The 16,139-nt window shown below is 46.1% G+C and overlaps 1 protein-coding gene across 3 annotated transcripts in view; it reads left to right on the top strand.

The window, feature by feature from the left end:
- The window catches only part of cux2b (cut-like homeobox 2b), a 115,336-nt gene that overhangs the window by 95,101 nt on the left and 4,096 nt on the right, over nt 1-16,139 (top strand). For all 3 annotated transcript variants that reach the window (XM_037777822.1, XM_037777824.1, XM_037777823.1), the window contains 13 exons: nt 1,658-1,706; nt 3,347-3,433; nt 5,107-5,298; nt 5,399-5,457; nt 5,545-5,593; nt 5,777-5,876; nt 6,084-6,713; nt 9,211-9,312; nt 9,486-10,342; nt 14,849-15,014; nt 15,197-15,502; nt 15,588-15,776; nt 15,859-16,135. In XM_037777822.1, the coding sequence (XP_037633750.1) occupies nt 1,658-1,706; nt 3,347-3,433; nt 5,107-5,298; nt 5,399-5,457; nt 5,545-5,593; nt 5,777-5,876; nt 6,084-6,713; nt 9,211-9,312; nt 9,486-10,342; nt 14,849-15,014; nt 15,197-15,502; nt 15,588-15,776; nt 15,859-16,135 (3,063 nt within the window). The remainder of the gene's footprint in view (nt 1-1,657; nt 1,707-3,346; nt 3,434-5,106; nt 5,299-5,398; nt 5,458-5,544; nt 5,594-5,776; nt 5,877-6,083; nt 6,714-9,210; nt 9,313-9,485; nt 10,343-14,848; nt 15,015-15,196; nt 15,503-15,587; nt 15,777-15,858; nt 16,136-16,139) is intronic.

The raw sequence follows: 16,139 nt of genomic DNA, 5'->3' as shown, positions 1-16,139 counted from the left end.
AATTACACCGCTCTGATAGTCACATATATGGAGGCTGAGGAGCTGTGAGGACAGCAGTAGTACGTACACACCGTACATCCATCGGCCCGCTGAGGTCACAGAGTTCACAGAGGTCAAAGAGGTCACGCCACCGCTACCATACAGGAGTTTATATTCAAGCAGTAAATTACAGCTGCTGATTCATGATGTTTATTATCTTCAATATCTTCATGTGATTGACAACAAGATGAGGCCCTATAATACATTATAAACATACCTACAATCTGCTCATAGCACTGTATAATTATAGTTATAAATAAATATTCATAATGCTTTATAACAATAATCACAACACATTATAGATATATATACTTACAGGGTCCAGTATCATAATAACTATAATCACTGCTGGTCACTCACTGACATTTTTTTGTTGCGAGGATCATAGTGTAATATAATCTTTTCATAATACATTATGATCACTGTTATGATGCATTATAATTTGTCATTGTAGTGAAAAATACCATTAAATCAGAACAACACACAAAACGTTTGTGAGATTATTTTTTACTTTACTTAAAGCAAAAAATGAGCACTTATAGTAACTTATAATCACATTATAACGCATCATAACAGTGATTATAATCCATTATAAAAATGATTATAATGTATTACAACTATATGAGAATTATAATACACTAGGATCCTTGCACAAAAAAATAAGTATTGTGATACTTGACCTTTTAAGTCATTATAAAATGCTTTATAATGTGTTATGATTATTGTTATAAATCATTATGAATATTTATGAGTGCTTATAACTATAATTATACAGTGCTATAAGAAGATTATAAGCAATGCATGTAATGCATTATAGACATGGGCCTCATAGTGTCAAGTGTTAAGAGGGATACAGTTTAAAGAAAGCATAACTGAACAGTTACATGAAGTAATAACATTTAAAAAGTGTATATGAGTGGACGTTGTGTATGTGGGTAACACTTTTTAGTGTGACTTTATTATAAACATGATTTAATAATTATATGCTAAACTATCCTCTAATGGTTAAAATAGGGCCCTGAGGCTGAGAAGCGGCTGTGTGCTGCTCTTCATCTGAGGTGGAAAACCAAAACTAATAGAAGACACTTGTGATCACTATGGTGACTGATTGTCTCCACAGATGTAACCTGGTAGCTGACGTCATGATTCAGGGAGGTTTTTAAGACATTTATTATTATTATCTATTCATCAGCAGACATGGAAATAAAACAGATCAACTAACTTTGTATTCTTTTCCTGGAAATATATTAAATAAATTAGCAGCTATTGGGAAATAGTGGAATATAATTATGAAATCATGTTTATAATAAAGTCATTTTAGATCAATGTTGAGGTAAATATTGGGGTAATTTGGCAGTAATTCCAAAGAAATTTAAAATACGTTAACTGCTAATTATCACCTAATTACCATGAAATTACTGGACCTGTAAAATGAAGTATTACCTGTATTATAAAGTTTGTCCTTTTATATCCTGTGTAGTCTTGAAGGTGTGATAATGTGATAGGTGTGAACGCGGCTCAGTAATCCTGCGCATGTGTGTGTGTGTGTGTGTGTGTGTGTGTGTGTGTGTGTGTGTGTGTGCATGCGTGCGTGCGTGTGTGTGTGTATGTGTTCCAGGGCAGAGGAGGTCGACGCCATCATGGCCAATCTAGAGAGAGCCAACCAGGTGAGTAGAGTCTTCCTCTGATTGAGCTGCTCCTTCGTTAAGGTAATCACTGCTGTAATCAAGCCTCAGCTTTAATTAGACCCCCCCTCCGTCCTGGGCGTCCCCCCGCCCCCACCCCCTCCCCTGACTGAGTGATTAGTGAGTGTAAACCTGAGGCGCCGTCGGTGGGCGCTACAGCAGCACGCCTCCACTCAGAAGAGAACAGCGATTGATGCGTGAGCGCCAACGCCACGGTTCTTCGTTATCTCACCGCCTTGATTGCTTCCTATCCTGGTGATCCCTCCTTTCCTCCCCTCTCCTGATTGCTTCCTATCCTGGTGATCCCTCCTTTCCTCCCCTCTCCTGATTGCTTCCTATCCTCCTTTCCTCTCCCCTCTCCTGATTGCTTCCTGTCCTGGTGATCTCTCCTTTCCTCTCCTCTCTCCTGATTGCTTCCTATCCTGGTGATCTCTCTTTTCCTCTCTTCTCTTGATTGCTTCCTATCCTGGTGATCCCTCCTTTCCTCCCCTCTCTTGATTGCTTCCTATCCTGGTGATCCCTCCTTCCTCCCCTCTCCTGATGGCTTCCTATCCTCCTTTCCTCTCCCCTCTCCTGATTGCTTCCTATCCTGGTGATCCTTCCTTTCCTCTCCTCTCTTCTGATTGCTTCCTATCCTGGTAATCCCTCCTTTCCTCCCCTTTCCTGATTGCTTCCTATCCTCTTTTCCTCTCCCCTCTCCTGATTGCTTCCTATCCTGGTGATCCCTCCTTTCCTCTCCTCCCCTGATTGCTTCCTATCCTGGTGATCCCTCCTTTCCTCTCCTCTCTCCTGATTGCTTCCTATCCTGGTGATCCTTCCTTTCCTCTCCCCTCTCCTGATTGCTTCCTATCCTGGTGATCTCTCCTTTCCGCTCCCCTCTCCTGATTGCTTCCTATCCTGTTGGTCTCTCCTTTCCTCTCTTCTCTTGATTGCTTCCTATCCTGGTGATCCCTCCTTTCCTCTCCTCTCCTGATTGCTTCCTATCCTGGTGATCCCTCCTTTCCTCCCCTCTCTTGATTGCTTTCTATCCTGGTGATCCCTCCTTTCCTCCCCTCTCTTGATTGCTTTCTATCCTGGTGATCCCTCCTTTCCTCCCCTCTCTTGATTGCTTTCTATCCTGGTGATCCCTCATTTCCTCCCCTCTCCTGATTGCTTCCTATCCTCCTTTCCTCTCCCCTCTCCTGATTGCTTCCTATCCTGGTGATCCTTCCTTTCCTCTCCTCTCTCCTGATTGCTTCTTATCGTGGTGATCCCTCCTTTCCTCTCCTCTCTCCTGATTGCTTCCTATCCTCCTTTCCTCTCCCCTCTCCGGCTCCTTTTCTCCCTCTGCTGCTCTCTGTCAGCAGCTCCTAGATAAATGTTCTCAGAATTAATCATTAATTAGCAGGCCGGGTGTGACAGAGCAGGTAAACAGTTTGGGGAATAAAGTAGGCCGACTAAACAGCCCCCTCAGCACAATACAGCGCCGGCTGCACTCGTCTACGAAGGTTTCCTCTCAGATTTCAGGACGAGGGCGCCTCCTGTGATTTATGTATATGCTCTCACCTTGATCATATCATTAGCCCGTTGATGCGTCCTGTGTAGGAGAGCGGTAACGCTGTGATGTCATGATGTCTGTGCAGAGAGCAGAGAAGGCTCAGAGGGAGGTGGAGAGGCTAAAGGAGCAGCTGGCCGCCGGGAGCTGCCCTCCAGCAGAGGGCGCTAGCAGGGTAAGAACCATGATGTGCACGTCTTCATCTGACATTACAGGATTACTGGACACATCTAGGAAGTACTGGAACGTAACTATGTACAGTTACTCAAGTACTGTACTGAAGTACAATGATGACATACTTGTACTTTACTTGATTATTTCCATTACATGCTACTTTGTACATACCACTACATTTCAGAGAATATTGTACTTTGTACTACATTGATGTGATTCTGTAGTTACTAGTTACTTTTCAGATTTTACATACAAAACATATGATCATATTTAAAATATTATGCATTGTTAAATATAACCAACAGTATTTAGCAGAGTTCAAATAGTTCCCCGACCAGCAGATGATAATATAGAATAAAAGGATTCTGACAGGGACCGTTTTCCTGTATTATGAGTACTTTTACTTTTGATACTTTAAGTACATGTTGATAATAATGCTTCATACCTCAGGGCTACCCTTAGTGTGGGGCACCGAAATCACCACGAGTGCTGTGCTCAAAGTTCTAATTATTTCAACTCTGACCTCGGCTGCCCCTGACTTCTCAAAGCTCAACCAATGAGATAACAGCTACAACTGGTGTTGTTGCCTAGAAACAGTGAAGTAGCTTCCTTGCACACCTCTGAATGACATATAATATATATATATACGTATATATATGTATACGTATTTATATATATATATATAATACCTGCTCGGCACTGTGCTTTACCTCTGCAGGGCTCTGCAGCACCCGACCTCGAGCTGAGCAAAGAGCAGATGTCTCATCATGTGAAGCAGCTTTAGACTTTCACTGTTTTTAAGTTGTGCTGAAGCTACTTTTACTGAAGTAAAGGATCTGAATACGTCTTCCGCTGTTAGGATGCTTGTTTTTTTATTTTTGGTAACTTGTAGGATACTAACTCATCACTGCTTTAGTATCTTTGTAGTTTACATCCCAGAGATAACCTGTCAGTCAACACTGCTGTATGTCCACTGTTGGGATGTCTTCTCTTGTGGACTTTAAGCTGCTGTAGGTGAGGCATGTTTTCTCATCAGCCAAAGAAAATACAGATTTATTCTTAGACTTGTAGTTTATTCCACAGTGACCCCTCCAGAGACCCCTCTAGAGAGATGTAGTTCCACATGTGCAAAAAGACAAAGTAAATCCCAGCAACACCAGAGATGGACAAATACTAGATTTGAACAAGATTGGTTCACTTTTTGATATATATATTTTCATATTTGACATTAATCCATCTGTCTTAATCAAAGCAAACAACAGCTACTAAACAGTGTAAAGACAGTATTGATCACCTGTCAAACCTGTAGTTCAAGGTCTTAAAATCATCGTCATATCTATTCTTTGAAATGAACAAATTATGACTAACACCGAAATATAGACAGATGTGTTGTGTAAAAGTAATCAGATTACAGAGACAGTGACAGAGAGCTACAGCTACAGATACAGATACAGATATACGACCACAGTATTACCGGTTACCTGAAGTCCCATTCTCTCACTGTCCAGCTGTCTGACTTCTATCAACACTGTAGAGGTTGTGATTCACCGGCTGGCCTCTCACCTCCCCCCCCTCACCCTCTTATCAACACCCCCCTCCTCACCCTCACCGGCTGGCCTCTCACCTTCTCCCCCCCTCACCCTTTTATCACCCCCCCCCCTCACACCCTGTCAGGAGAGGAAGGAGAAGGGCGAGGTGTTGCCCTCCCAGCTGGAGGCCGCCCTGTTGGCTAAAGACCGTGAAATCCTTCGTCTTCTTGAGAACATTCAGCGGCTGCAGTTCACGCTACAGGAAGTTCAAGAGACCTCGGCTAATCAGATCCTAGAGATGGAACGCCAGCTGGCCTATAAGACGGAAGCTATCGAGGTGAGTGGAACATGGAGAACACCTCCTCAGTCCTGCCATAACTAATGAGACTCTTATTAATATGGAATAAAAACATGCTTCTTGTATGTTTCCATTTCAGAGATTAGAAGCTAAACTGCAGTCCCAGATGGACTACGAAGAGATTAAAACTGAGCTCAGGTGATCATGTTAGTGGAAGTCATTCAGAATAATGTCACTTTAAGTCCAAAACACTGACTTTGTCTGCATGTGTGTTTCTATCCACAGTATCCTGAAGGTGATGAAGCTGGCGTCAGCCAACGGCAGCTCCTCCCAGGTAGATAATCACCTGTACAGCAGCTTTAACCCTTTGCTTTCTTCTAATGTTCTCTTGGTGTCAGGGAAGAAAAACTACAGCACTGAATGCATCACTGATTCATTATAGGATATCTACAGCAGCTGCAATTGATTCATTGAAAATGAACAGCTTTTGTGTGTGTTTGTGTGTTTGTTTGTGTAGGATTCTACCAAGGCTGCAGAGGCCATGTTGCTGGATAAAGAAGTCTTTCTTCCATCTCACAAATACCTGGTGGACAAGGCCCGGATGTTGCACAGTATTGGTAAAATAAATATAAAAACATCGATTTTCTGTCTGTAAAAATCTTGTTTAAATAAATGAACATAAGATCTGTAATGAGAAGCAGCGAGTTGTTCTGTCATCGTCTGTAAACTCCCCATACCTCCCTGATTGTTTGATACTCATTGGTATACAGTATCTACCATACATGGAGGTGATCTGACAGTGATCAGGTGTTTTCTGTTCCCAGATGATGACCAGTCTGAGGATGGTGGTAGGGAGTCTGGTCGGCCTCCCGCCTCCCACTCGTCCTCCTCTCATGCGGATGGTCGTGCCTCCCCCAGCCCCGGTCCTCCCACCCTGGACGGCTCGTCCTCCAGCCACGATCTACCCCGTCCGTTCTCCGTGTCCCCGTGCTCCGGGGACAGACTGTCAGGAGATCACATCCTTCACAAGCAGCTCCTCTCCCCACACTTTAAGAAGGAAGGCCTCATGGCGTTTCCCACCGCCCTCTATGCAGCCAAAGTCGCCCTTATGTCAGCCACCCAGGGGTCCATGGGGGCGGGCAGCGTCGACGCCGGCCTGCCCAGCGACCAGTCAGAGAGCGGCAGCTCGACCGCAGGAGACGAGGACCAACTGGACACGGCAGAGATCGCCTTCCAGGTGAAGGAACAGCTGCTGAAGCATAACATTGGCCAGCGGGTGTTTGGCCACTACGTGCTGGGCCTGTCCCAGGGCTCGGTCAGCGAGATCCTGGCCAGACCCAAACCCTGGAGGAAGCTGACTGTGAAAGGAAAAGAACCTTTCATCAAGATGAAGCAGTTCCTCTCTGATGAACAGAACATCCTGGCACTCAGGACCATCCAGGTCCGCCAGAGAGGTGAGATGAAGAGACACTATGCAGGTTCAGGTATCTGTGTTTGTAGGCTGAGCAATCAGGACGGATCGATTTTAAACACGTCAGCATGTTTTCTAAACCACTGGTTTGGATATGTCATTCATATTCATATTCACCCATTGCATGTGTTCATAGTGACCCTTAAAGGAGGAGTCCGGATGATATTCTACATGTTTCTTATTTTCAACAGATCCATGAATAGACCAAAACCAACAATGAGTTTATCTGACTAATATGGATTGTGTGTGTAGCCAAAGCCTCATGAACATGAACACACACACACATATACTGTAGTTTATTTAGAGTCAGTCCCTCATACACCGTCCTGCTGCTTGAAATACTCACTACGACAACAACATGCATTAATCCGCAACTGAAAATAGTCCCCAACAAATACACCATTTACTCCTGTTTGTCCTCATGCTATAAAGGCAGAGTGGGCTATCTGGAGAAACCAGAAAGAGTTCACTAGATTTAAACCTAAAAACCAGCCCAGTGTTACCAACTCTTCTCCACTGAAAGCAGCAGCACGAGCTCCAAAAGTCCCTAAATCTAGAGAGGAAGACACCAAGTCATCAACACTGACAGTCCGTCCCTTCAGGTCTCCCTCCAAAGACACTCCCCCAACATTATCATTAGGTACGAGGACAGGTAGGTAGACAGGTAGATAGACAGCTAGGTAGGTAGGTAGACAGGTAGGTAGACAGGTAGGTAGACAGGTAGGTAGAAAGGTAGATAGACAGGTAGGTAGACAGCTAGGTAGGTAGGTAGACAGGTAGGTAGACAGGTAGGTAGACAGGTAGGTAGAAAGGTAGATAGACAGGTAGGTAGACAAGTAGGTAGGTAGACAGGTAGACAGGTAGGTAGACAGTTGGTAGGTAAGTAGGTAGGTAGTTAGGTAGGTAGACAGGTAGGTAGGTAGGTAGGTAGACAGTTGGTAGGTAGGTAGGTAGACAGTTGGTAGGTAGGTAGGTAGAGATTTGGTAGACAGGTAGGTAGGTAGGTAGGTAGGTAGGTAGACGGGTAGGGAGGTAGGTAGGTAGGTAGACAGATAGACAGGTAGGTAGGTAGGCAGGTAGACAGGTAGGTAGACAGGTAGGTAGACAGGTAGGTAGAAAGGTAGATAGACAGGTAGGTAGACAGCTAGGTAGGTAGGTAGACAGGTAGGAGGACAGGTAGGTAGACAGGTAGGTAGGTAGGTAGACAGGCATGTAGACAGGTAGGTAGGTAGACAGGTAGGTAGACAGCTAGGTAGGTAGGTAGACAGGTAGGTAGACAGGTAGGTAGGTAGGTAGACAGGCAGGTAGACAGGTAGGTAGGTAGACAGGTAGGTAGACAGGTAGGTAGGTAGACAGGCAGGTAGACAGGTAGGTAGGTAGACAGGTAGGTAGACAGGTAGGTAGACAGGTAGACAGGTAGGTAGATAGGTAAGTAGGTAGGTAGACAGGTAGGTAGATAGGTAAGTAGGTAGGTAGACAGGTAGGTAGATAGGTAAGTAGGTAGGTAGACAGGTAGGTAGATAGACAGGTAGGTAGGTAGGTAGACAGGTAGGTAGACAGGTAGGTAGACAGGTAAGTAGGTAGACAGGTAGGTAGATAGGTAGGTAGGTAGGTAGGTAGGTAGGTAGACAGGTAGGTAGACAGGTAGGTAGACAGGTAAGTAGGTAGACAGGTAGGTAGATAGGTAGGTAGGTAGGTAGGTAGGTAGGTAGACAGGCAGGTAGACAGGTAGGTAGATAGTTAGGTAGACAGACAGGTAGTCCGTCCAATCCTTACATTCAGGCTGAATGAATGGATTGGACGGTTTATTAGAGTCCTGACAGCCACAGATACCAGATTTTTTATCTTTTTTTTTGTCAGAACATTTGATTTATTGATCGCTGTTATTGATTTGAGATGTGAAGAGAATTTCTACTAATATAACAGAAATGTTAGTAAAATCTTTACCAACATTGAACCAGCACGTAGTCCTTCATAAACCAGCGGTCATGTTTTACCTTCAGCCTTTTTCTGGTTGAGGTAACGTGGTTAAACAGGTGTCTCCAGGTGTCTCCAAGTGTCTCCAGGTGTCTCCAGGTGGCCAGAGCTACCAAAACCAGGTTAATAAGAGAAAGTAGTTGTGAGAGTTTTTAAGGGATCAGTGAGTGAATGAAGCTACAATGACCCAGATGTAGTCGTGGACCGGTGTACGTTTAAACCCTCTAATCTACTTGGACCTCATCCTTGACTCCGTCGCGGCTTCCTCTGCCATGTTTGTAGTGTTACTTTTAAACTTTGTTTTCTCCCTAGATTCACAGCTTTTGAAAGTTGAGCTTCCCGTATACTGCAACCTCAGACAGCACGCGCTCAAAGGCAGCCATTGATCTAGCAGTCAAAAGCAAAGCCTTGGAACTGCTCTCTGATCAACCATCCCACTCATCCCCCTCCTCTCTCCTCTCTCCGCTCTCCTCTCCATCTCTCTCTGTTACCCTCTGTGGCAGGGAGCATCACTCCACGCATCCGAACTCCTGAAACTGGGTCAGACGACGCCATCAGGAATATCCTGGAGCAGGCCAAGAAGGAGATCCAGTCCCAGAGGGGAGGTGAGGCTGCAGCTGAGAGTCAGACGTCACAGTTTCAATCCATATTGACTGTTTTTTATTGACGGTGGTGTTTACTGCTGTATGATGAATGTGGATCTCTATTTTATTGCATCTAAATTGTGAAGGTGATGTGAGGAAGCGTCGGTGTCAGAGTGTGGCTCTTTCTCGTTCAGGTGATGGGAAGTCGTCTCTGAACATCTCGTCAGGCAGAAGCAGTAACGGGGCAGGAGGCAGCTCTGATGACACCATAAAGAGCATCCTGGATCAGGCCAGGAGGGAGATGGAGGCCCAGCAGCATGCCCTGATGGAGATGGAGGTCTGCGGGAGGGCCCCCACTGCCAGCTCAGGAGCTCAGGTAGAGCGTCTGGGGCCCCCGGAGCGCTCCAGGGGCCTGCCTTTACCCATCTCCATCAAACAGGAGGAGGGGGGCTGTGTTACAGTCTGCATGGCCAACCCCATCAGCAGCCCCCAGACGCCCCTCAGTGTCCTCTCCCCCGCCGCCTTCGTCCAGAACATCATCCGCAAAGTCAAGTCAGAGATTGGTGAAGTGGGCACCTACTTCGACCAGCACTGGTCTCAGGAGCGGGGGTCCATGGTGCTCAGCGGTGGAGGCAGCTCTCTGCCCTTTAATTCAGTGTCTCCCTCCCTGTCTTCCTCGTCCTCCGGGCCCTCCGCCTTGCCCCGGCCCTGGCCCCGCCTAGAGAACGGCGAGTGTCTCCCCAACAGCGAGGAGGCCTCTGCTGCGGAGGACGAGCTGGGGCTGGGGCTGGTGCTGGGCCGGCCGGTGGAGGTCAAAGTGGAGTCGGACACGTCGGTCAGCGGAGAGTCTCCCGGACCCGGCTCCGGCCCCGGGAGGCTGTCCTACTACCCGGCCTACATCCCCCGCGCCCTTAAGCCCACCGTGCCGCCGCTAACTCCAGAACAGTACGAGATGTACATGTACCGAGAGGTGGACACCCTGGAGCTGACCAGGCAGGTGAAGGAGAAGCTGGCAAAGAATGGCATCTGTCAGAGGATCTTTGGTGAAAAGGTCAGATGCTGTTTATTCTTATTCAGAAACCTGCTGCAGCACCAGCTGCCTGATGATGTAGAATCTGTTCTTACTGCAACACACAGTGACGACGTGCTGTAAGACAGACAAATATATATATATATATATATACGCACACCATGATGAAGGTTACACCAACCAGAGCAGCTCCTCACACACTGAATGGAACATTAGTGAACATAGTGAAGCCACAGAGCCGTGATAACGTATTTGTATGTCTCACTGAATATTTTCAGATCTTCATGTAATATTGACTAAGATAAGGTAACCTGACTAAACACAAAACACATTAGATGATTTATCTAAGGAACAAAGTAATGCAACCATCAGATCATCCATGTGAAAAAGTAATAATAGGTGGCACCACAGCAATAACCGCAGCCCAACACGTTTTATAATACCATCTCACTATTTCACTTTAACAACTTTAACCTGCTCTTTATGCACAAAGTGCTTCAGTCCAGCTACTATATACTATGTACTATATACTATATATACAGTATATAATATACACTGTACATACTATATATCAGGTTGTTGTGAAGATGAAAACCACTCCACAACTTTAATCTTGCCATCTGTTTTGTGGTTTGGATCATTGTTTCATAAGAGTTTGGTACTGAGCAGAGTTCATATTAATAATAGCGAGTCCAATAATATCACGTTTGACTGTTGTGATAATGATCATATACATATATATATATACATATATATATATATATATGTATATATATATATATATAGAGAGAGAGAGAGAGAGAGAGAGAGAGGTATCCCAGCCCTATAGGACATGGTTATTATTCAGGAATGCTGTATTTTCTTTACAGCAGCTTTACTAGGACCGGTGTGGTCTGTCTGTCTGAGTCTTTAGGATCCTTATTACCCTAACAGCCTCCAGAGAGCAGAGCGCTGGTTTCCACTCGGCTGCTCTGACTTCAGTCCCATGTTTCCATCTCTGTCTTATTGTGGGTCCTGAGCTGAGAGGTCTGCAGTGTCTCTCTGGATGTTCTGCTGTGATCTTTGGTCACTTCCTGGATGAGTTGTCACCGCGTCCTCCTAGAAACTTTGGTTTTACTGGTTTTACTGATTTTGCCCTCCCTCTGTATCCTGCATGTAAATAGCTGTCTCTGTGGTTGGAGAGAGAGGAGATAGAGGGGAAAACCATCTTAACATATAAGAGACATTTGACAGCGACAGTACGGCAGCTTAAAGAAGAACCTGTAAGAATTCATTATTACACCAGCACAAGGTTCTCTTCAGACTGATTCAACAGCTCATCTCTGCTGGAGTTTCCCTTCGTGGCTGCTTGGAGGCGTTTAGTGGTGATGAGTTGACTCTGGTGGTCAGATTCATTATACGTATTCAGCTGTCTGTCTGCGTTCAGTCATTTAGATCTAGTTATCAGTCCAATAGATATAAAACAGTTTTATATCTATGGGCTCAACCTCCAGCTCACCTGCTCCATCCAGACTGAGTCGGCCAAGGTTCGGTTCCGACCCGCGGACCTCTGCTGCGTCTCATCTCCTCTCTCTCCCCCGTTTCCTGTCATTCTCCAGCTGCTCTAATTAAGGCAATAAAAGCCCTAAAATAATATTTTAAATAAAAAAAAACAATGAGGTTGATTCAGTAACAGACTCTTTTCCAGACGGTGATATCAGTGTTGGATGTGTTTGTTCCAGTCAAACATTTGTGTAAAAACTCTGAACAAGTCACTGTCATAAATATGCAGCAACAGAGGAAGTTCACACAACGCTGTATTTTATTATGATTCTTCCTGAAATGAGGTGCTGTGTGCTGTATACAGGTATCAGTTCTCTTAGTTCAGCCCAAGGAAGTATGGTTTTATATCCAGACAATCCCTACGGCTGTTTCCCGCTGTTCTTCATCACAGTTCCTCCTCTGTGGAGCAGATAACACTCTTCATATTAGTACATCCTGGACTGTTGTCAAATATTCATAAACTCAGGTTGAAGGTGAATTTTATACAAACCCATTTTTCTGGCTCATTCAGGTGTGTCTTTAGATTTTATTCATAAATCTAAAGACAAAGAAAGAAAAAAATAACATGAGTTTTAAAAAAAATATTATTTTTTGTTGGTTTATGAGCAGACATATTATTCTCTTAGGGGATGAATTGATCATCATACAAACATAATGTGGCTCTCTGCTTCACTGTGGACGTCCTCAACTGGGAGTCAAATGACTGAATGTGAACGGACTCAACAGAATAACAGTCATGATGTGCTGCTTCCCTCTAGTGGCTGTCAGCTCAAAGTGTCTCACTTAGACACCAGCACATTTAGAACTAGCAGTAGCAGGTGTAGGTACAGATAGCAGGTGTAGATACAGATAGCAGGTGTAGATACAGATAGCAGGTGGAGGTACAGATAGCAGGTGTAGATACAGATAGCAGGTGTAGATACAGATAGCAGGTGGAGGTACAGATAGCAGGTGTAGGTACTGATAGCAGGTGTAGGTACAGATAGCAGGTGTAGGTAGTGATAGCAGGTGTAGATACAGATAGCAGGTGTAGGTAGTGATAGCAGGTGTAGGTACAGATAGCAGGTGTAGATACAGATAGCAGGTGTAGGTACTGATAGCAGGTGTAGGTACAGATAGCAGGTGTAGGTAGTGATAGCAGGTGTAGGTACAGATAGCAGGTGTAGGTAGTGATAGCAGGTGTAGGTACAGATAGCAGGTGTAGATACAGATAGCAGGTGTAGATACAGATAGCAGGTGTAGGTACAGATAGCAGGTGTAGGTACAGATAGCAGGTGTAGGTAGTGATAACAGGTGTAGGTACAGATAGCAGGTGTAGATACAGATAGCAGGTGTAGATACAGATAGCAGGTGTAGGTACAGATAGCAGGTGTAGGTACAGATAGCAGGTGTAGGTAGTGATAGCAGGTGTAGGTACAGATAGCAGGTGTAGGTACTGATAGCAGGTGTAGGTACAGATAGCAGGTGTAGGTACTGATAGCAGGTGTAGGTACAGATAGCAGGTGTAGGTACAGATAGCAGGTGTAGGTACAGATAGCAGGTGTAGGTACTGATAGCAGGTGTAGGTACTGATAGCAGGTGTAGGTACAGGTAGCAGGTGTAGGTAGTGATAGCAGGTGTAGGTACAGATAGCAGGTGGAGGTACAGATAGCAGGTGTAGGTAGTGATAGCAGGTGTAGGTACAGGTAGCAGGTGTAGGTAGTGATAGCAGGTGTAGGTACAGATAGCAGGTGGAGGTACAGATAGCAGGTGGAGGTAGTGATAGCAGGTGTAGGTAGTGATAGCAGGTGTAGGTACAGATAACAGGTGTAGATACAGATAGCAGGTGTAGGTAGTGATAGCAGGTGTAGGTACAGATAGCAGGTGTAGATACAGATAGCAGGTGTAGGTACTGATAGCAGGTGTAGGTACAGATAGCAGGTGTAGGTAGTGATAGCAGGTGTAGGTACAGATAGCAGGTGTAGGTAGTGATAGCAGGTGTAGGTACAGATAGCAGGTGTAGATACAGATAGCAGGTGTAGATACAGATAGCAGGTGTAGGTACAGATAGCAAGTGTAGGTACAGATAGCAGGTGTAGGTAGTGATAACAGGTGTAGGTACAGATAGCAGGTGTAGATACAGATAGCAGGTGTAGGTACAGATAACAGGTGTAGATACAGATAGCAGGTGTAGGTAGTGATAGCAGGTGTAGGTACAGATAGCAGGTGTAGATACAGATAGCAGGTGTAGGTACTGATAGCAGGTGTAGGTACAGATAGCAGGTGTAGGTAGTGATAGCAGGTGTAGGTACAGATAGCAGGTGTAGGTAGTGATAGCAGGTGTAGGTACAGATAGCAGGTGTAGATACAGATAGCAGGTGTAGATACAGATAGCAGGTGTAGGTACAGATAGCAAGTGTAGGTACAGATAGCAGGTGTAGGTAGTGATAACAGGTGTAGGTACAGATAGCAGGTGTAGATACAGATAGCAGGTGTAGATACAGATAGTAGGTGTAGGTACAGATAGCAGGTGTAGGTACAGATAGCAGGTGTAGGTAGTGATAGCAGGTGTAGGTACAGATAGCAGGTGTAGGTACTGATAGCAGGTGTAGGTACAGATAGCAGGTGTAGGTACAGATAGCAGGTGTAGGTACTGATAGCAGGTGTAGGTACTGATAGCAGGTGTAGGTACAGGTAGCAGGTGTAGGTAGTGATAGCAGGTGTAGGTACAGATAGCAGGTGTAGGTAGTGATAGCAGGTGTAGGTACAGGTAGCAGGTGTAGGTAGTGATAGCAGGTGTAGGTACAGATAGCAGGTGGAGGTACAGATAGCAGGTGTAGGTAGTGATAGCAGGTGTAGGTAGTGATAGCAGGTGGAGGTACAGATAGCAGGTGTAGGTAGTGATAGCAGGTGTAGGTAGTGATAGCAGGTGGAGGTACAGATAGCAGGTGTAGGTAGTGATAGCAGGTGTAGGTACAGTATATGAACCTGTGTTGTATGGTACAGGTGCTGGGGCTCTCTCAGGGCAGCGTGAGCGACATGCTGTCTCGGCCCAAACCCTGGAGCAAGCTGACCCAGAAAGGCAGGGAGCCCTTCATCCGCATGCAGCTGTGGTTACTGGACCAGCTGGGCCAGAGCCTCAGCCAGCCCCCAAACCACGCACACACTCTGGGTGAGAGACACACACACACACACACACACACTCTCAGTCACAAACAAGCGAGAATCACTCTTAAGATGCTTCAATACCAAAAATACCAGATGTAAAAATGCTGAATTAAAACAGTGAAATAGTTTCAGTAGGTCAGCCTGCGTAGTACAGTACGGGTCATAGATGTCCTGTCTTAACTCCAGATAAAAGCCCCGTGACGGCCCAGTCCTCGCCATCCCCGCCTCCTAGCCCAGCAGAGAGCCACCCAAGTCCGCTGGTGGAGCCGGTCAGCCTCTCCCTAGAGAGCAGCAAGGAGAACCAGCAGCCTGAGGGTCTGGGCCTGGGGTTGCCCCCCCACCCAGACGGAGGGAAGTCCACCCCCAGCCTCATGGCCCTGCATCAGCCCACTAACCCACTGGGGATCCAGGAGCTGGTGGCCATGTCCTCGGAGCTAGACACCTACGCCATCACCAAGAAGGTGAAGGAGGTCCTAACGGACAACAACCTAGGTGGGTTAAAGGTCACGCCGTGGGGACAGGTGGACACTCCTTATGAATGCAGACACAAGTCACTGTGTATGTTTGTGTCCCACAGGCCAGCGTCTCTTCGGGGAGACCATCCTGGGCCTAACCCAAGGCTCGGTGTCGGATCTTCTCTCCAGGCCCAAGCCGTGGCACAAACTGAGCCTGAAAGGCAGGGAGCCGTTTGTCCGCATGCAGCTGTGGCTCAATGATCCTCACAATGTGGACAAGCTGAGGGCCATGAAGAAGATGGAAAAGAAAGGTGGGGGCCCGGTGTGTGTACTGTAGTGTCCTTCAGTTTGACAGTGTGTTGGTGTTGTGTAATCCCCTTGTCTTCCCTCCAGCCTATCTGAAACGGCGGTACGGGCTGCTGAGCACCGGCTCGGACAGCGACTCACCGAGCACTCGTTCTGAGTGTGTGAGTCCGGCCTTGGCCTCGCTGGACCTGTGTCCCTACAGCCAGGTGAAGAAGCCTCGGGTGGTGCTGGGAGCCGAGGAGAAAGAAGCCCTGAGGAAGGCCTACCTCCTGGAGCCCTACCCCTCTCAGAACACCATCGAGATACTGGCCGCCCAGCTCAAACTCAAAACCAACACCGTCATCAACTGGTTCCACAACTACAGGCCA

This window comes from Sebastes umbrosus, chromosome 8 (assembly GCF_015220745.1).
Source record: "Sebastes umbrosus isolate fSebUmb1 chromosome 8, fSebUmb1.pri, whole genome shotgun sequence".
Classification (NCBI taxonomy): Eukaryota; Metazoa; Chordata; class Actinopteri; order Perciformes; family Sebastidae; genus Sebastes; species Sebastes umbrosus.
The sequence above is the reverse complement of the archived record's forward strand: the minus strand, read 5'-3'. Positions and strand labels throughout refer to the sequence as shown.